The sequence below is a fragment of the Pseudochaenichthys georgianus genome, chromosome 23, assembly GCF_902827115.2.
Source record: "Pseudochaenichthys georgianus chromosome 23, fPseGeo1.2, whole genome shotgun sequence".
Lineage (NCBI taxonomy): Eukaryota > Metazoa > Chordata > Actinopteri > Perciformes > Channichthyidae > Pseudochaenichthys > Pseudochaenichthys georgianus.
In genome coordinates, this window is record NC_047525.1 from 18813532 (window position 1) to 18834752 (window position 21221).

Here is a 21221-nt window from a genome sequence, read left to right on the forward strand (position 1 = left end):
GGTGTTTGCGAAAAAGCGCTTAAAATGCATGAATAACACAGATTTTTCAAAATGGCCGACTTTCTGGGGGGCGGGGCTAATGGAAGCTATTTTGAAATATGTCCGCAATTCCATCAGTAATGTCTGTGGCAAGATTGGGGTAGTTTGGAGAAACTATATGTGACTATCGCACAATAGGGGGCGCTACTGAGCTGGTGTATAAAAATGTACATTTTTTTTGTACAGTTTGGAAAAAGACGTGGGTTGTGACGTGTGTTCCAAGTTTTGCGTCCGAAAGTCATTTTAGCGATTTTGTGGCATTTAAATCGTCAAAATTGGTACATGTTCCGTTAGCTTACGAGCTCCCCGTTTGAGCAGTCAACTATTCATTCGCAATTTAGCATCACATTGGATATGGGCTGATCTTGTCCTGGTTTGAAATTTCTCCGATCATTTTCCTAGGACAAGTATGCGAAAATGCGCTTAAAATGGACATATTTCAAAATGGCCGACTTCATGGGGGGCGGAGATAATGGAAGCCATTTTGAAATATGTCCGCATTTCCATGAGGAATCTCTGTGCCAAGTTTCGGGTAGTTCGAAGAAACTATATTTGACTACCGCACAATAGGGGGCGCTACTGAGACATATTTGCTAAAACGTCCGATTTTTTTCGACAGTCTGGAAAAGGTTGTGGGCTGTGACATGCGTTCCGAATTTAAAGGCCGTAACTCATTTTCTCCCCTACTTATGGCTCGGTACATTTTTTAACCCTTCGATTTCGAGAAAAAACTGAATAGGACACGCCCACATTTTTCATTGGTTGCGACCCTTTAAATCTCAGTTTATACTCACCCTGCCAGTATGTCTATGACAATATATATTTTTTTAGTCCATCGGTTCTTGAGATATAAATTAGTTGGGTTTTTGGCGCCCCCTATTGTTCGAAATGAACATTGTTTGTTGTGCCTATTCCCCAAGACACACTGAACCTATCCACCGAAATCTGTGATATTTGGATACATTTTGGATGAATTGTGAGCATTTATGTGTAGGCCACACCCTTTTGCTAATACGTTTTGATTGATGTCGGCCACATTTTTCCACACCTCGTGCTCATTTTGTACGGTAATGTGTCTGCCCCTCCATTGATGCTGTGCACTAAGTTTGGTTTGGAAAATCAAGAAATTGGAATTTTTAAGTTAATATTTCAATGTTTTTCACATTATGCTAATTTAAATCAAAGTAGGCGGAGCTTCGGGATATGAGAGGATAATATGTAGAGCTGCTCCACCCGGATAAGTGTGCAAAATTTCAGGTCCGTCAGACTTACGCTGCGACTTTGTAAATTTTTCGAAACACTGAATTTACACAGGTGGCGCTAGAGAGCAAGTTGAAAAATGTTCTCCCATCGAATCCAGAATGTTAACATTTTCACCGGTCCTGGCGGCGTTGCCAAATGTCGCTACATGAATAGTGTCGTAACCCCCTCAAAAACAGGTCGAAAGTGCAGAACCGGTAACAGAAGAATAATAATACTGACGATTTCAATAGGTCTTTGCACTACGTGCTCAGGCCCTAATGAACAAAACATTTACAAGAACAACTCAATTGATCTGCTGTAGCCTAGCCTGAACGCTGATTTCTGCATCGTCGTGCACCCTCGGACAAATCCGTTACTCATCTTAGTTTTTCTACAGGTGTCGCAGAACATTTTTGCCATCTTCCCTCCTCCGCCACTTAAACTCTTGCTCCCACTGAACCCTGTACTCCCACTTGAACTCCTTGCCACTTGCTTGCCCCTCTGCCGCTGGCTGAACGTTGTCAGTTTTAGTCTTACTGGCTTGTCCTTCATCCTCCACCGCATAAATCCCTCTTTTTTCACCTCGTTTATCCACACCATCACAATTACTGAGCTTATTAAAAAAGCTTCGGACGATCAGCTGCCGTGACATTTTGCGATTGCTAAAGCCGGTTAAACAACGAGGTAATCAACGAGGTCAAAAACAAGACTAGACAATAGCTACTTAATATGCACACACTCGCCACCAACTGGACAGGGGTGTGAATGACTAAATAATAGTTACAGACTACAGTAGAGTACAGTAGATCGCCCTCAGTCTACCTGGCCACTAAGGATGTAATATAATGTGGGCCGCTGGTGGACATTTTGGCGCTGTTCCTCCAGCTCCTTAATGTTCATTTTATTATATTTTGTATTTATTTGAGTGAATATTCACAGTTTAATAATAATTAAAAACCCAAAACTAATAGTTTATGTTGAGTACTAGTACAGTACATTTCAAATACAGATTATTTCAGTTCATCGAAATACTGCACCTCAATGTTTATTTTATTATATTTTGTATTTATTTGAGTGAATACATTATTCACAGTTTAATAATAATACAAATATATATATATATATATATATGTTTTATTTTGCGGAAAAAAATTCTGCTGTACCGAAAACGTACCGAACCGAACCGTGACCAAAAACCGAGGTACGTACCGAACCAAAATGTTTGTGAACCCTTACACCCCTAGTGAATGCAGACCGTAAGAAAACCATTTCATATAAAAAAACGCCTATAATGCTGATCATTTTTCTATTATTTCAGTCGGTCAGTGTGAGTGTCTATGACTTCACTTGTTTATCCATCTATCCTTCTGTCTGTCTGTCTGTCTGTCTGTCTGTCTGTCTGTCTGTCTGTCTGGCACTCAGCTCCTGGCAGCTGCTGGCCCCTCGGTGCCCTCAGGTAAACACAGCTGCTCCCCTGCATCTGCGGACACTGACAAGATTTGATCAGCATCACTTAAAATGCTGTTTCTCCCTAACGCCAGTGACTCACAGTAATCAAGGAAATAAACCAATCAACATCCTTGCCTGTCATAAAAACAGGACATTTTCAAAACCCATTTGCCCATAAGATTCAAAAGTAGATTGCAGTTGACTTAATTATTTTGGTTATTTACGAGAATGACAGTATAGGTGCACTACTTGACAGTATCTTCTTCAGCACATATGATTATCTTCCTCCAAACCATGCGTCCCCTTGATGTTGCAGTAGTCCGATAGATACTATGGGCTGGAGAAGATTCAAGGAGCACAGAAATATAGACTTTCTCAAGTGTGTGCTAAATAAAACTACAGGAAAGGCTCCTTATCTCTGACACAATTTACGAGAAGCTCAAGACTACATTTCAAGGTGGTATAACCTTACTTCAGTTCGCTAAAAACATATAGAGATAGGTGGCCACTTATAGTGTCAGCCTTAGCATTCAGCCTATGTTAGCATTCAGCTTGCGTTAGCATTCAGCTTGCGTTAGCATTCAGCTTGCGTTAGCATTCAGCTTGCTTTAGCAAAAACTAAAACAAAAATTTCTAAAATGGTAGTGAGGGATAGATTAAAGAAGTTATCTTTTTACACACTTCTGAGAGCTAAATAAACACCTGCTTCATATTTTGACCTGATACTGTAAGTATTTATAAAAAAAAATAAAAAAAAGTGTGCCTTTAGAAGAGATTGAGCTTTTTGCTTCTAACATTAACATTTCCTTTTTAGAGATGGAGCTTATATCTCTGCTTCATTAGTCTTGTTCAGATCTGTAGAGTATGAGGTGTCATGATCCTACTCTGATGAGGCAGGGGAAGAGAGGTGACAAAGAAGAATGGAGGGGAAGTACGGAGAAGAAATAATTAGAGGGAAGATGGGGGTAGAGGTAATATGGCTGCAGATGTCCTGCTCAGTCCTTGATTGTAGCTCTCCCTGGTTATGTAAGTGACGCCAGCTTCCAGACACCAGGTCCCTGAGGACCCTCTGATTGGATGGTCGGATGGATAGAAAAAGCTATTCTCCTATAGACTCTTATCTTAATAATTCCTCCTGTGCTTCCCTGCATCGCCTCATTGGGCCTCTTTGTTTACTTGATTGACCATTGTTCAACACCAGCCATTCCCCTCAGTTCTGACCCAGGGTAAATATACATTTCACTGATTCACAAAGCAATATGGGAATCAGTAATCGTTAGTCCTGTGAATGGATGCTTGCAAATGTTCCTGGAAAGCAAGCTGCTTCTCTCTCTGTGCTGAATGTTTCATAAAGCAGACGGGATGTGGCACGTGTTTGAAGCGTGAATATATAAAAGAAAAAAAAACATCTGACAGGACAAACAGAGCTAAACGGGCGCTCTAATTGGCCTTGGGGGTTGTTGTGCAGAGAAGTTGGGGTGTTTCCCGAAAGCAGGTAGCCGAGAAAAAATTGCTAATTGGAGATTCCTTCAGCAGATATCAAAGAGAAGAAGAAGAAAGGAAGAGGCCCTGATTCTCATTAAAAACACATTCCCTGCAAACAAACTGTATTGTTATGGTATGGCTTATAGTGAGGCGATCAGTATTTGCTGGATTGAATGCTGAAAAAACGTGAAATGGAAAAGCGAAATTGAGGTTTTTCGACATGCAGTGCTATATTAAGAGGTGATCCACACCTGGAGGCATCATGCTTGAAGATTTAAGGTTATAGTGGTTTGCAGTATTAAATGGAATATAGTTGGAAAGATTCAATGGGAAATACTGACGTGCAATTACTGCAGTGATGTGATTCAATCACTGTGCTTGTAGCTGGCTGGTTGCTCGCTGACTGTTTTGTCAAAGCCATCCTTCTTCTTCAATATCTCATCTGATTCAATTACAGCTGGATGGCGTTTAGCTGAGGAAATGACGCTGTGTGTGTTTGGAGAGCTTGTGTGTGTTTGTGCATGTAGGAAAATATGTTTATTGCTGTGGAGCGAGTATGATTATGATTTGCATTTCAAATTGTATTTTTGTAGAAAAAGGTATTGTATTCTTAACCCCAAAGGGATCATTTAAGTATAGTGTCTGTATGACTGATTGCATCTGAAAGTGTGTTTGTCTATGTCGGTGTTTGGCTGAGTATATTTAGCTCTTCTTCAGGCAGCCATCAGGTCTCCACTCTCTCCATACTTCAGTCCATGAATTCTGATTTCCCTGTCGGCTAATCAGATAACGGTCCTCAGCTCCGGTCTCGAGGGATCAGCCAATCACACTTCACCACGTTAGTGCCATGGAAATGGCTCAGCCCATAAAGGCATCACTTTCTCTTCCCTGTCATAGGTTAGGGCTCTGCTTGTCACGATTCTCATGTCATGTCACATTTCTATGTCTAGGTTTGGGTGTTTTTGCTGTTCTCTCTGTCATGTTTTCCTCCTGGGTTATTGTCTGGTCCTTTTCCCTGTGTTTTTCCTCCCGTCGTTAGTTTCCCTGGTGTGTCTAGTTATCTGATTGTGTTCACCTGTGGCCCTTGTGTTTCTCCTCCCCTGCCCTGCTGTTTCTCGTCTTGTGATTACCCCTCCCTGTATTTAGTCTCTTCCTGTGTTCAGTGTTGGTGCTTCTTTTGTTTGTGACCTAGTTCACCGTAGAGTGTTTTATCTGTCCAAGTATAATTAAGTCCTTGAAATAAAGGTGTTATCAAGTGCTATCTGTGTTTGGGTCCTACCTGCTTCACTCTGCGTATCACTGCTTCACATTAGACACCGACTTTTGAAGTTAAAACTTAAAGATATAGCTATATGTAAAATCTTTCATCCTACATTTCCCATAATGCATTTTGGAACAGCCTCTGCCACACAGTCATGGAGTATCTTAATGATGACTTCCTGTTGTGACAGACATGTCTTTACAGTTTTTTTTAATAAGAGTGATAAAGGAATGAAAAAATACCTAAATAAAATAAAGGATTTGCCAATATTTTTTATTTGATGCTTTGAAGGCACACAATTACAGAGGCAATTTATATTTGCTACATTTAATGTGACTTCCAGTATAAACCTTCTCTCCGAATAAAGATACAGAGATGGCTAATTGTGTTGGTCGCACAGATACAGATTATTATGTGTCTGTTCACCTCTACTAGATGCAGTAGCAAATCAATTTAATAGAGATAAAGCTGAGTTCATGTTGCTGACGAACACAAAACCTAATGGACCAAATACGAGTTATGCATTTTGACTTAATGATTTAATCAGCGAAAGGTGTTTTTTATACTTGACTGCATAAGATCGTTATTAAAGTTGCCTCTTGTTGCTTTAAAAGGTCGAGAGGTGGCTTCTGCAGTGGAAATGCAAACAAAAAGCTGAAAGTTCCAATGTTTTTCCGTCACGATCTGTCACACCAGTTTCCTGTTTTATTCTGAAAAGTCTTCACCCCCCTTTGTTATGTCTGTTTACTTCCTGTCCCTGTGTCTTCCCTCCTGTTTGATTACTTGATTCTGTTCAACTGTTTTCCTTCCCTCCCCAGCTGTGTCTTTTCTTGTGATTAGTCTTGCATGTATTTAAGTTCTGGAAGAGTTCAACTTTTTCGATGATGGAGAGTTGTGTGGTTTTGTGTTTTGACTTGCCCTGATTTGCCTGTTAAACCTGGAATCAAAGGTGTTTTTGTACAAAACTACTGTACAAATACTTTTGGGAAATAAGGGTCCTTCTCAAAAGTTGTCCATTGAAAAGGGAAGGCTCAAGTGTGTTGTGCATGCCTTTCCAAAATCTACGCAGCTTGTCAATCTGAGGAGATGTTCACTAGTCCAGAGTCCACCCACACACAGCTGCTCCCAAATAATCAGCATGTCGTATGTTTATGTTTTATAATGGACTTTTATTAATCCCTCGTGGGGAAATTGTTTCTCTGCATTTGACCCATCCTAGTGTTAGGAGCAGTGTGCTGCCATTTTGAACGGCGCCCGGGGAGCAGTGTCGTGCCTTGCTCAGGGACACCTCGGTAGCACTTGGTCTTGCCGGGACTTGAACTGGTGACCTTCCAGTTGCCAAGCCAAGTCCCAATCGACTTCGCCACCACTGCCCCCCATGTACAGGCTTCCTTCTTTATGATAATTGTTTGCGGTGTGTTTGTACAGTCACTTGTTTTTCCTGCACACAATTGTACCTATGTATGTGTGTGTCTTTCCTGCGTGTGTGTGTTCAGGCATGTTTGTCTGATCTCTTGGCTCCGCGTGTCACTGCTTTTTTATCCCTCAGCTCCTTGCCTGTCCAGCAGCTCTCTCATCCTATTAAGGATTCTCCTCCCAAAGGAGCCGCATGTCTGTGTGTGTTGAACATCACAGTCTGCGGCTCTGTTGCTGAGCCAAGTGGGATTCTGCGGGGCCAAAACCTGCCGTCAAATATTAGTGTTTTTTGCCTTAATTGAGACATTCACCATAGGAAAGAACAGCTCCAGTGCTATGCACATCCTCAAGAGACAGCTTCCCCGGAGCTGATAAATCCTCTGTGTTGTGTGCAGAGAAATGTCCGTAGGGCAGATGGTTGCTCTCACAGAGGCGTGATCTTCGGTCCTTCAATATGAGGACATTATGTCTACTCATTATGCCCAAATCAGGAATTTATTATGAATATGGGAATTGATCAGCCAGCAGAAGTGACAAAATGAGTCTCTGTGTTCTTTTAGAAATATAAATATATACTCAGCCCAGTTTTTTCCTTCATTTAAAAAAGCAGCAATACATTTTTGAAAATGTTATTATTGCTAAGAGTTAAAGGAGAAGGTCAAAAACACAGATTGTAAATAAAAAGTGGACTTGATCATCGTGATGTCATCCATTGGTTTGTGAATAAAGGTGTTGAACCCTCAAGTGTTGCGCACTGGCTGTTGCCATCTGGGTTTTTTTTGCAACCAGAAGTGACACAAGAGGGTGGAACTCAGTTTGCTTAACGCTAAACAAAAGATTTTTAGGCAACCAAAGTGTTTTACAGTTTACTTTTATCAACTGAAAACGGTTTGATGGTTAAAGCTGTCGGACAATATCACGGAGAGCATCCAGACCTGACAACTTGTAGCAACTTGTCAATCAAAAGGTAGCCCCACCCTTAATCAGACCCTGCTTTTTCTTCTATTTTACTCCATTTTGGACCTAATTCTACAATCCATCATAATGTTTTGAAGAAGACGTAAACTTATTGAGACGATACATTTTCTAGAAAATGGTTTGTGAGGAAATAAGAGTAGAAGGTTATTAGTGAAAAGTATGGTCTTATTTACTTATTATTGCAACCAGGAGGCTGATAACGCTTGTGTCATTTTTGTCGTGCTGAATTGGATATTAATTCTGCTGTGCGTTTGCTTGTGTCTCCAGATGGCCCTGTGATCTGGAGAATGCTGACCTACGCCCCCACTCGGCGAGCCCTCCTGGTGGGCTGTGGTCTTCAGATGTTTCAGCAGCTTTCGGGAATCAACACGGTCATGTGAGTGAGAAAACATTCCTCAATAATGTCACCTCCAATACAGGTCCCAATTACTGGGCCATGGCAACAGACCTTTTAAAACTGTATAGAGGTCAAATGAGCAGTGTACAAAAGGGCGTAATGGGGCAGGTGTTATTTTGTCCGTTTGTCATCGTTTGTATATCCCATTCACAGGAACGCAAAATGATAGGATCTCTTTGACGGAGTTCCTTCATATTTGGCACAAGCGACTCTGAAAGTCCAAAATGGTAACCTAGCACGAGTCCAAGCGCACAACACATATTCACTTCTGAAAGCTTCTACAATAGAGCATCTGAAAAACTGCTCAGGTGTTGGAGAGTTATAGCTTGAGGTCATGTCTGAACAAGTCTAGCATCTCTTGTCCTGTTTAAGTTCATTTCACTTTGCTACACAACTCAATGTCGGGGTTTAAACGGTGAACACAAAGAAAGCCAAATGAAAATGCTCAGATGTTAAATTACAAGGTGTTTTTAGTAAAATATTTGGTGGTAGTCAGTTGTCCACAAAAAGCATCCGCATAGCTTTTGAAAGTAAATGAAACTGCAATGTTCTGCACACCAAATTCAGTTAATTTGTCTTATTTTGAAAAGCCAGAGAATCAAATTGTTGCCCAAATTGCTAGCCTCGAAAGACATGTTTATAAAATCACTATGGAGATACTTTGTGAATCGTTCTGCTTACAGACTTCTTCCTTAATTAAACCACAGTGATAATCAAGGCCGTTCCTTTTCAGACAGACATCAACACTGTCTGACAACATGCAGCCTACTCAAAAAAGTTTGCTCAACTTTTGCCACCAAAATGAAACAGTTTGACTCTGGAAAGTGTTTTAGCATCTGAAAAGCCTTAAAATGCATGGACCTGCCAATCTGCCTCAATGGATTGCATTGTATTGTTTTTGCACCCTAAGCCAGAATGCCACATCTTGCCACAAAAAAATGTGTGTACCGCTTCAGGCTGTGTTGAATTTTAACAATGGATCAGACTGATTGTATGGCCTATTATGACTGTATATCTATGACCATTATAAGAGTACTTCATCTTTTTGGCCCTCGAGGTCAACCTAAACAAAGGTGATTCTGTGTCAGCAGTCATCCCTTTCACAATACCTCTAAACAAATGTATTTGGTTCCGCAGCACATTATTATATCATAAAACATTTTCTCTCATCTTTCATAACACACCGGGGACCAGTGGCGTTACATCACGGCCGGCTTGCTTGCGAAAAATCCGACCACCTTTTATTCTTTTTATCTTTCCATTGTGTAATCTGTCTCTGTCTCAGCGCCCCTTTGAGATGAACTATATTACAGGCTGTGTAAACAATCTCTGGATATGTGCTGTTACTTAGCAACCAGCGAAGGTGAGAGCAATAGGAGGAGTGCTCGTGCGGACCGTGTCTGCATGAACTTGTGATTTAAGGTGGCACTATGAATGTGTGATTTGTGTGTGTGCGCACATATGGGACTGAAGGTATGGATGTGTGTCCTTGTATCTGGAGATTTTTGGAGCTTTTCAGCAGAAGTGACACACTGGATCCGTCACGAATGTCTTTAAATACTCGTATGTGTCTCTCTAACTGCCACACTGTATATCCATCTTCATCACTCGAAAAGCAGAGGGGACAAACTAAATCTGTCACAGCTCCGTCCCTATCCGATTTATTTCCGAAAAGGGTTATCCGTGTTAGCAGTGACCCATATACACGCAGCATTTCAATGTGTTTTTGATCAAGATGTTGTGTTGTGTTTACACCTGTCTCTGTAACCTCTGAAACCTGACTGCCCTTTCATTCGCACAAACTCCCACTGTGGCTTCCTTTGGCGATAATTACATCCTTCAAAATTGACACTAAAGACCTCATCCTGCTGACAATCAATGTTTGAGGATCATTTCAGAGCGTGCTGTTTGTTTGCTTTGTGCCATTTCTTGTGACAATGTGTTCCAGCGACACATCAGTATTACAGTTAATTGTCAAAGAGACTGCACACCTACACAGTTATTTCAGCTAATTAGATCTCTATTCATATTCAAGGTGAGCAGAGATTTGCTGGTAATTACATGAAGTCGCCGAATTCCATTTGAATTATAATGACTCAAAAAGAAGATATTCCTTTGGAGGTTGTCCAAGTTCAGTGTGGATGCTGCGTTTATGTCAAACTGAGTTAATTAAACATTTCCGACTTGAAAAGAGCTTAATCATCGGGTTCTAAGATTATTATTTTTTTATGTCTAAAGATCAATTTGGAAAAATGTGAAACATCCAACATTTGCATTATAAAAAAAATCATTAAATATCAACAAATATAAAAAAATAAAAAAGGCAGTCGTACCTCTAAAACTTGTTGATTCACAAGTTGTGTCTCATAAGATGCATCACTTTCATATTGTTTATGCACTCTAATATATTTTTCCTTATCAAATTCTATTTTCAAATGCAACAGGCAAGAATAAGTAACAATCCGTTTTTGTTTTTGTCTTCTGTTCATTTCTCAAAATGTATGAAAGATATCGTACTTAAGAATTCTGGTAGAAGGTGACCCAGGACACTAAAAGGTGATGAGGTGCATGAAGGCAGCAAGACACAGCTGATTGAGGGACGATCAGACACAACAGGTGTGCAGGACAGCTCATTATTATACTAGCATTTTAGCACTTCCAGTTCTCAAAGTTAACAGGTTAAGGCCCAAAATAAGGCAGTGTGCGAAAAAGTACACGTCCCACAGTCCAGGACGTGTTATTTACAATATCGGACAAGTAGATCTGTCAATTGACTTGTCCGGCGGACAAGTGACGTTTATTGACAAATTATTGATACATTCAGCTTACAAAAGGCAGAACTCATTCGCAAATTGTACGTGTCCGCCATTGTTCGTTTAGAAGTGTTAGTTTCGGTTCTGCTTGTCGATTCCTAAGGAAATGCATCTCGCCGCTTTCTGTACAGTTAGACGGGGCGGGCGGGAAGTGTAGCACAGTGGCAGGGTTGGGAAGTAAAAATCGGTTCAGAGTAGGAACAAATAACAATTGTCCGGGACCGGGATTAATAAGAGTTGTGAGGACAGGAGGCGAGGCCGAGCCCCGCGGACCGCAGCTCTCTCTCTCTATGCTCCGTATCAGCTGATCGCTGCACGGTGTCGGTGCAGCTCAGCGTCTCTCTCTCTCTCTCTCTCTCTCTCTCTCTCTCTCTCTCTCTCTCTCTCTCTCTCTCTCTCTCTCTCTCTCTCTCTCTCTCTTTCTACACACAGCGGATCCGCTGCCCGTTTAACAGCCTCATCTTTGTCAAACACACGTAATGAAGGTTATTAAGCGTTTTAGCTCCTGTGTTAATATTGACCGCCATTTCCTTTATGAAGTGAAGCAGCCTCCCTGTCTGTGTCATCGCGCTGTCCTCACATTCCCGGACCCCCAGACTCGGAGGAGCACAGGGATGTCAGTATTGTTTATGAAGCAGGGTATAGAAAGTACATTATTGAAATGAAAATACTATTTATTTACTTTTACAAACAGTGAGCAGCTGGGCAGCTGCAGCATGTGTATTGCAGGACATGTGTAAGCGTGCAAGCGTCTTTGAGTTGGAGAAAAGCGCTAGGCCTATAGGCTATACATATAATGTATTATTAGTCCTATGTGTTGGACATGTGTGGTTGGACTCTGTCTCACAGGCAGGTTGCAGTGTAACATCAGAGGACACTGGGCCAATTGTACATTCTCAAACTGCACCACTTAGAACTAACTAAACAATGCAGAGATTATTTTTATATAGGCCTAATTGTATTCAATAACTGTAAGAAATTAAACCGTCTGAAGTGATTTGTAAATAGGAATACAGATTTGACTTAAAGGTGACATGTCATGCTTTTCCGGTTATTACCCGTTCCCTTGTGTGTTATGAAGGTTTCTATGCATGTAAACGGTGTGCAGAGTCAAAACCCTCAAAGTACACCATGTAGGGAGTAAAACTCTAACACAGAAAATACCTCCCCAAAACGCCTCGTTGGAGATACGTCACTGTCCATTTGATTCTTCCGGGTACATCATGATGTCATATCGTCCCCGGAACGAAATGGACCAATCCGTGGAGCCGTTACGTTACGTCCGCGCAGCCGTTACGTTAAGCCCCCGCTGATTGGTCCAAATTGACCAATCCACAGACTTCCTCACACACTCAGTGCATGCAGCTCAGCTGATCTCTCCTCCCTGGCTGCAGGCTGATAACAGACAGTTGGGATCGCGGCGAAATTCTCTCTGCAGACCCATTCTCACAGCGTTTATCAACCTTTTTCTTACTCAATATCAAGCCACACTTATTGTTTTTACTTCGGCTGTGACTTTGTGTGTGCTCAGGGTGAGTTTGACTGTGTATCGCTAAACAAGGAAATCACACCTCCACGGAGTTTAGCGCGATTCACAACGTCCCGACTGGTCCCGACCAATCGGAGCACACTGGGCTCACAGGGAGGGGGGGGGGGGGGGGGCAAGAGCTGCAATGAGCAGCGAGCCGTTTAGTGGAGAGAGTGAATACACATACTTTACAGAGATGCTGTATGCGAAACCAATGTGAGTTTGGAAGAATGCACAGTATAAATCATTCTAGTATACCTCAACAATGGAATTATGATCAGTGGAAATGGCCATGACATGACCTTTAATGTTTTCATAAATATATTTCTCTCCCAGTTTGTCGTGGGACTTATTTTTACCTCTCAAAGAACCGAAATCGAGAACCGAAAATAACCGGAATCGAAAAGCAGAAACGGAATCGTTAAAATCCAAACGATACCCAACCCTATGTGTGATGCAGTAAAATCTTACCGCTCACTTACTGTACGTTAGCGGTTTCGTAAAAACCGTGGGAAAATGTAAAATACGATGGCGAAGAAGAAGATTCCAGTGGCCCCAATTTTTGTCCATTCTGGACAAGTGAAAAATGTATTCGGACAAGTAAATTGCCAAACTCACTTGTCCATGGACAAGTACTCTCTAAAAACTTTTTCTCACACTGTAAGGTCTATGGTTATCACAAGCTTACACAATATTAACCTTTTGCTCTACAAAATAAAAGTAAAAACCCTACTGATGTATTTCTGAAGCTTTGATGTGTATATAAAGACCATTAAAGGTCACCATGCCGAACATTAGCAGCATCTGAATCTTTAAAAAAACAAATTTAGACACAACAATCCCTTTAAAATGATAGCCTGATCTGATTTTATCCATGTTTTAGTGTCATTTGCACCCATGTTTTGCTGTATGTTTTACACATTATGGATGTTTGTTTGTTTCTTCCTGAATTGACGTCACCCCTCCTGTGTGCATATTCTTACCTCTGTATACTTTGCCAGCCTGTCTGTTTACCACCTGCCTTTTTTGTTTGTGTGTGAAGCTGCCAGATTAGCCCTATTAGCCGGCGAGATATAAAGGAGGTCCGGGGAGCCAGTAAATCAGCCGGGCTTAGAGACAAGCCCCCCTCTCTCTCTGTCCCTCAGCTGCTTTCCCTGATTAAACCAGCCGGGCAGCCTCAGAGAAAGGGAAAGGGCAGCGGGAGTGGGCTGGCAGACTTGTAAGAAAAAAAAACATTTGCAAACCAAACTAGCGAGCACATATTGTCTGTCTGTTACAATCTGTTCTCTCAAGTTGGAGAATTGACAGTAGCGGATTGATGGAGTTCACAGATTTATTTGTATGCCTCTGCGCAGGCGACAGACGTGGCCGGACGCGGAATCTGTCGTCCTGTCAGTCCGCCCCATTTCTCCTGAGCACCATGTCTCAGGAGCGCCTGAAGGGAATAATTGTGTCACACTTCCACTTGGACTTGAAGGATGAATGATTAGATTTTAATGGTCGAAGGTAACAAGTTGAATAGGATCTCACAAAACGTGTTTTTCAATAATTAATATGATAGTTATGATAATTTCATGCAGGAAAAAGGATCAAGTGGTGACGTTTTGGATATGGATGTAGCTTGCAATTTGACTGGTTTGAGGATGTATACATTCATTGTCAATGTTAGTGTAGAGGTATGTAGGTATACTTAACTGAGTGTTGCAAATATACCGAGAACCAAAAGGTGAAATGCTATAATTGTATTAATGATGGAAATTTAGTTTTTTTTTCCTGCAACAAAATCTAAATAATTTGGCCTAGTTTAAAAGTTCTGTGTCTTTTTTTAATTCTTGATCCCTATCTGAAGTTCACATGATTTTAATTGGGAGGCTCAGGTGCACAGAAAGAGAGACAGGCTGTAAGTAGAGCAAGGGTGTTTTTGAGACCACTCTCATGGGAGGGGTGTGAATCCAGTGGTCTCTTATCACACCGTGTCCCTTCATTTGAGCAGCATGACTAACATACAGCTCATCGCATCAGTTAAACTCATCAAGTTAGTATTTGTCCAACCTAATTAACATCAAACTCTCCCAAAGATGCTGCTCAGATGATCAGTGCTTGCTCAGCTGCACACTTGCTTGCAAATTACACTTGGTGCAGGTCCACATCACACATTGGCATGCAAATGAGTTTCCTCAGTGGTGCCGTCTAATCACATGTATTTATGCAGAGAAGTTCAGATGAAATTCATCCAAACTTTACACATAATTAGCAGTGTGGGTAAAATGGCTATTTATATCAATCGCAGATGTAATTCATGTCACTTGGGCATCACCACTTTTCAAAGACTTACATTGGGTTATTTAGAGAACCAAGAACATGTAGCCACTTACCAAACGCATACAAACCGTAATGCATTATAAGGTTATACTACATCGGGGAAGACTTAATGATTAGTGCATTTTTGATGTAAATCTATGGCCAACAGGTGCACACGCGTTAAAAACATTGTCGTTATGAGAAACGTGTTACAGCTTCACAAACGATGCCAATAATAAAACACACTTTTTTCAAAACACTTGCAAATGAAGAAAACTTAACAACGCGTGCAGCATTTAGTAAACATTCACCAACTTGACGAAGCATTGCACCTACTAAAAGTGCTGCAAATACAAAACGCTTCAAATAAAAGACATATACGAGGATTAAGACATAACATGACAATCACAATATGTTGAAGAGCCTTTGATGTATATTTCATTAAAGATTGAACTTCTTATTTAATTTTTAGGATTGACTGATGCACAGAGAAATGCTTTAGTCTTATCGCATTAAATCGTGGGATGTTTCAGGATATGGTTTGGGTCAGAGACAATATTGTTGGCAAGCCTCAGTATAATATTATGGTTGAGTCATGAAGCTGCAAAATGCACAGCAAGACACCTCACATTGTTTTTCTTGTTTAAAGCAGTTTGGTTTGAACTCATATGTCAAGCCCAGTATCTCTGGACTCTCTGGTTGTTAGATGAATAACCTGGCTGCCCTTACACACACACACACACACACACACACACACACACACACACACACACACACACACACACACACACACACACACACACACACACACACACACACACACACACACACACACACACACACACACACACACACACACACACACACACACACACACACACACACACACACACAGGTCTGCGAAGCCTGTGAGATGAGAGATGTATTTGTCAATAATCCATCTCTCAGGAGCCGATGAGGTGTCAGCTGGTGTGTCTGGTCTGCTTGTCTTTCTGCCTGCATGAGTTGGTGTCCCTGAATGCCTCCCCGCCTAAATTACTGCCACCCTTCCCTCTCTGTTGTTCAGGTCATAAATGTGGCACAGCAGAGGGTCAGGTGAGATATCTCCCTCCCTATTGGCCACTGGATCATTTTCATTATTATAACCACATCACCTCCTATGCAAAGGTCAGTTGACGAGGGCTGTGTGTTTGTGTGGATATTTTTCAGGCAGGTTAGCAGAATCCGTTGACAAAGCGCAGGGGGGAAGGAAACTGGAAGAGATTAATTGAGAGGAAGAGGGCAGGAAAAAGAGACGGATAGGAAAGAGGGAAGAACAAGAGGGCGGATGGAGAGATGACAGTGATGGTGATGAGGTGGAGGAAGGTGTGGAGGGGGATCAAGGCAGATGACAAGCAGAGAGAGTCTGAGATAGATTTAGGAGGAAAGATAAAGGGACCAGAAATATTGAATACAAAAGAAAAACCCTGTGTTCTTTCATTCAGTGTGTTGCTTTTCCTTTGTTCGCTTTTATTAGCTGCGGTCCACTTCTTGTCTGTTTGGTATATGTTAGGTTACCTTACTCTTCATGGCATAAAATAAAATTGGTAGGGAAATAACTGATGAAAAGTTCAGGTGTGTTTCCTCGCCAAACTCCACAGGAAGTAGCCAGATTGTACTGGTCAAGATAGAGCAGTTATTGACCAGAGAATAATCCAGAGCAGAATAAAACCCTATTTTTTAACATAATATTGTAAAATATTTATACAATGAAGGATTTGAAGATAAAATTGCTAGGTACAGAACGTGAGGAAAATGTTTTGTTTTATTTTGTGTGCTTGCGCGATTAAATGCTACATGCTTTTTAGCCAAAAATATAAGACAACAACAGGGCTTACTATAATCCGATGAGTAAAATAGAATAACATGATTTTTATTAGCTTAAAATATGCAAAAGAAATAACAAGCTGAGACTAAAATAACTTGAATTGTAAAGGCGTCTTAAAAAAACGGATGAGGATGATCAAAACAACATGGATGGCAGGACTAAATACTAAATAAAGATTTAATAAACAATAAAATGGTTTGGAAATGTGGTATGTTTTAATTAAATTCTACAACCCACAGATGCCTTGAGAAACCACTCATTTTTGTAAATCAAGGTATTTTTCTATTATATTATAAATAGAGATGATATAGAATGATATGATGTGATATTATGAGTGTGTTGTCAGTTAGGTGTTTGACAGGCCAGTTGGCACTCACAGATGGTCCCACTGACAAATGTCATGTTGGAAATGTCACCAACGCCAGTCTTTACATGGTCACTCTGCTGGCCGGCCTGCCATTATCTGGCAGAGCCCACTCAGGCAGATAGTGCGCATGTTGAAAGAAATGCCAAAATCTGCAGAGTTGTTTTTGATTGTGTTCCTGTGTGTGTTGGTATGTTTTCAAGCGTTCATAAACAGCTTCATCAATCCAACACCCGTCACTGTCTCCAATGGAGTCACAACAAGATCCTGTTTGATGAGAAATATTATTATCGCATTTGCTTAACAGAAGGAGTGTAATTTGTGAAGCATGCTTATTCTTTAGATGCCATTTACAATGTGTATAATACAGAGTAAATACAGACAATGGCTTGTATAGTATAGAAAGCAACAGAGAAATGACAGCCAATTTTCTGAAAGGCTGGTGCGCAATTTATGACATACACATAAGTGTCTTTGCTTGTTGCCTGATTAGACCTCTTCTCTGTAGGTGTGCTTGGTTGACATCTCTCTCAGTCTCCTGTTAGTTTTGTTTGTACCATGTAAGGCAGTGCTATCACACCTTTTATCATTCATATTATGATTATGTGGAGTAAGTGCCTTCCTTTTTCACGGAAAGTCACACCTATACCATTTTTTTTTAATGAAAAGTGGCAGAACTCCATTTGGCTGCTATCACCGTCTCACTGGGACAATAGCAGAGCCATCATTAGTTTTATTAGTAACACCTGTGCCTTTCACCTGTGAATATACTGCCAGCATTGCTGTTCCTTCAGCCTGAAATATAATCTCTTAAAATCTCTATCTTGACAGTATGAGTTTCAAAATATTAAATACTTGCTTCTAGAAACTTTGGAGATGTAGTAACTAGTCTCAGGGCTAGGCTAGCAGCTAATTATGACTCAGCACATGGGCGCCAACTTTACCATGTGAGCTGCCAACGAGCCCCGACTGCCTGCACTTCCCAATTGATACTTTTTCTGCCATTTAATCCTTATATAATATCTTAAAAAGTCAAAAAGCTTATCAGCTTCCTAACTGACGGTTAGCTCAACTTGTTAGCTCGGTCGCTAACGGGAGTGTGTTCAATTAGTTAATGCTCCAACAGAGGAGGAGTAAATAAAAATGGATGTTGAAACACAGCTAAGCGACGAGAGCTTCCTCCATTCTGTCCAGCTTTCAAAGGTCAACACCAGGGGTGCACATAACTTTTTTGCCTTGGTTCTCAAAGGAGCACCTGGAGATGTTGCTTGGTGCTCATCTTTAAAATGAAATAAACCGTAACTTTTGAGGGGGTCTTGACTTTATTTGCCAGACACACGGCACTGAACACACATGCAGAGGTGAACACAGAACACACATGCAGAGGTGAACACAAGACAACATTAGCACGACCAGTAATCCTACAAACTGTCATCACTACCCTCCTGACTGTTCTCCTGACTGTTCCCCTCACTGTCTTCCTCTCTGTCAGACATGGTAGCTGATGATGTAGGCCTACTACTTTCTCTCTGGTTGAGTCTGCGATTAGCTGTTTTTCAACAGCTGGTTTTGGGTCGAAAGTCTCTGTTGTCATCTTAGACAAGTGGATGTCATCAAATAAGTATGTGAACATAACCAATAACCTACCATAGCCTATAAGAAATGAATGTAACTTATTTTATTTGTGTTGTTCATTCATATCTTATTTTACCTTAACATTTATTTATTTATGCATTTTTTATTTTTTATCTCTGCAGTTTTAAAGGATATTTTTGGTTATTGTCCTATAGTATGCGTTGGAATGATTTCAAACCTGTTTATCCCAATAATTATAAAGGAGTGCCTTGGAAATATGTGTTTACATAAATTGTGACCAAACTGTTTGAACTTAGACTAAAGTGAACTATCTCAACACAGAGAGTCCTTTACCTCACTGAGCTGTAGTTATCAGCCTCTCAGTCTGACTGGGAGGACTCTCCCTCCACATTATTGTAGAAACATCTTCTTCTTATATCCGTTAGCGCAGCTAGCACCAGATTCTAATAACAACACCGGGCGGTGCGCCCTTCTCTCTCTCCCTCGCTCACTCGCATTTTGGCTGTGAGCTGCGGGCGCCAGATAAGCCAACATCCCCCATTTTCATCACTTACATCGCCCATCGTACAGGGCAAATGAAACGTGTAACCGGTGTGAAAAGGGTGTTACATTTACTTAATTATGAATATTGTTACATCAAGGCCGAAAATTAGGATGAGCCCCAACGGTCAAAAATGTTTTTTTCCCTCCCAGAGCTGCCAGCGCAGCGTCTCCCCAGATCTGGCGCCCTAGGCGAACATCTATAACGCCGGTGCTACGGGCCGACCCTGAGTTCATATGCAACTCGCAAATATCTTTCTCTCTCTCTCCTCTCTCCTCTCTTTTCTCTTCTCCATTCTCTCTCTTCTCTCTCTCCCTCTCCCTCTCTCAATTTTGGTACGCAAATGCGCCTTTTTTCAAATGACCCGGTGCTCTTTTTTTGGCGGAGGTGCGCATGCGCACCAGTTATGTGCAGCATGGTCAACACACTGCTCTTGTTAAGCCGTACAGAACTATGTGTCTAAGTGTGAATTCCCATTCAAAGCAAGATGTGATCGGGGCATAAGTGTTCTTTCATCCAACCCACACAGTGTCAGCAGCAGGCTAACCTACTTCACCCGGCTGTCTGACAGCAGAGATTTACTGAACCAAAACAGTTTTAATGATGGCTCCATGGGAAGAAATCAGCAGTGTTTGTATTTAATGATTCATTCTTGTGTGAGTGCAAACCTTTCCTGTCTAAGGTGGAAAGTGTGGTCGACCTACCCTCAGGTCACCGGTAGTGAGCGATACCTCCGCACAACCCTCTGATGCAGATCCTTTAGTAAAGCGGCCAGGTGGTCCTCGGTTTAGCTCAGGGTGTAAGGCAAGGCAAGTTTATTTATATAGCACTTTTCAACACAAGGCAATTCAAAGTGCTTTACAAAAAATGAAAGACATTAAGCATTAAAAAAGAAAAGCTAATAAAATAAACATTAAAATAAAAAATACATGGATAAAAGTTACAGTGCAGTCTAAGATATGAATAGTTCAATTAAAAGCAGCGACAAAAAGAAAAGTTTTCAGCCTGGATTTAAAAGTAGTAAGAGTTGCAGCGGACCTGCAGGTTTCTGGGAGTTTGCTCCAGATATTTGGAGCATAATAACTGAACGCTGCTTCTCCATGTTTAGTTCTGACTCTGGGGACAGAAAGCTGACCAGTCCCTGAAGACCTGAGAGATCTGGATGGTTCATAATTTAGCAGGAGGTCAGTAATGTATTTTGGGCCTAAACCATTCAGTGCTTCAAAGCTTTATAAACCAGCAGCAATATTTTGAAATCTGTTCTTTGACACACAGGAAGCCAGTGTAAAGACTTCAGAACAGGAGTGATGTGATCCACTTTCTTAGTGTTAGTGAGGACTCGAGCAGCGGCGTTCTGAATCAGCTGCAGCTTTCTGCAATATTTCTAATAGATTTTTTAGTGAGACCTGTTGCAGTAGTCGAGTCTACTGAAGATAAAGGCATGGACAATTTTTTCCAAATCCTGCTGTGACATTAGTCTTTTAATCCTAGATATATTCTTTAGGTGATAGTAGGCTGATTTAGTAACTGTTTTAATGTGACTGTTGAAACTCAGGTCAGAGTCCATGACTACACCTAGATTTCTGGCTTTATCTGTTGTTTTGAACATTGCAGGCTGAAGCTCAGCGCTAACTTTTATACGTTCTGCCTTGGCTCCAAAAACCATTACCTCAGTTTTATCTTTGTTTAATTGGAGAAAGTTCTGACACATCCAGTCATTGATTTGTTCAATGCACTTACTCAGTGTTTGAATTGGAGCATAGTCTCCTGGTGAAATTGTTATGTAAATGTGTGTGTCATCTGCATAGCTATGGTAACTTATTTTGTTGTTTTTCATTATCTGGGCCAGTGGTAGCATGTAGACGTTAAAGAGAAGAGGCCCCAAGATGGAGCCTTGAGGTACCCCACATGTCATATTTGTCAACTCAGATGTGTATTTACCTA

General features: G+C 41.1%; 1 protein-coding gene across 1 annotated transcript in view; it reads left to right on the forward strand.

The window, feature by feature from the left end:
- LOC117439165 (proton myo-inositol cotransporter-like) overlaps positions 1 to 21221 on the forward strand; it is a 103000-nt gene that overhangs the window by 53269 nt on the left and 28510 nt on the right. Inside the window, exon 4 of the mRNA XM_034074937.2 lies at positions 8138 to 8246. Within this exon, the coding sequence (XP_033930828.1) occupies positions 8138 to 8246 (109 nt within the window). The remainder of the gene's footprint in view (positions 1 to 8137; positions 8247 to 21221) is intronic.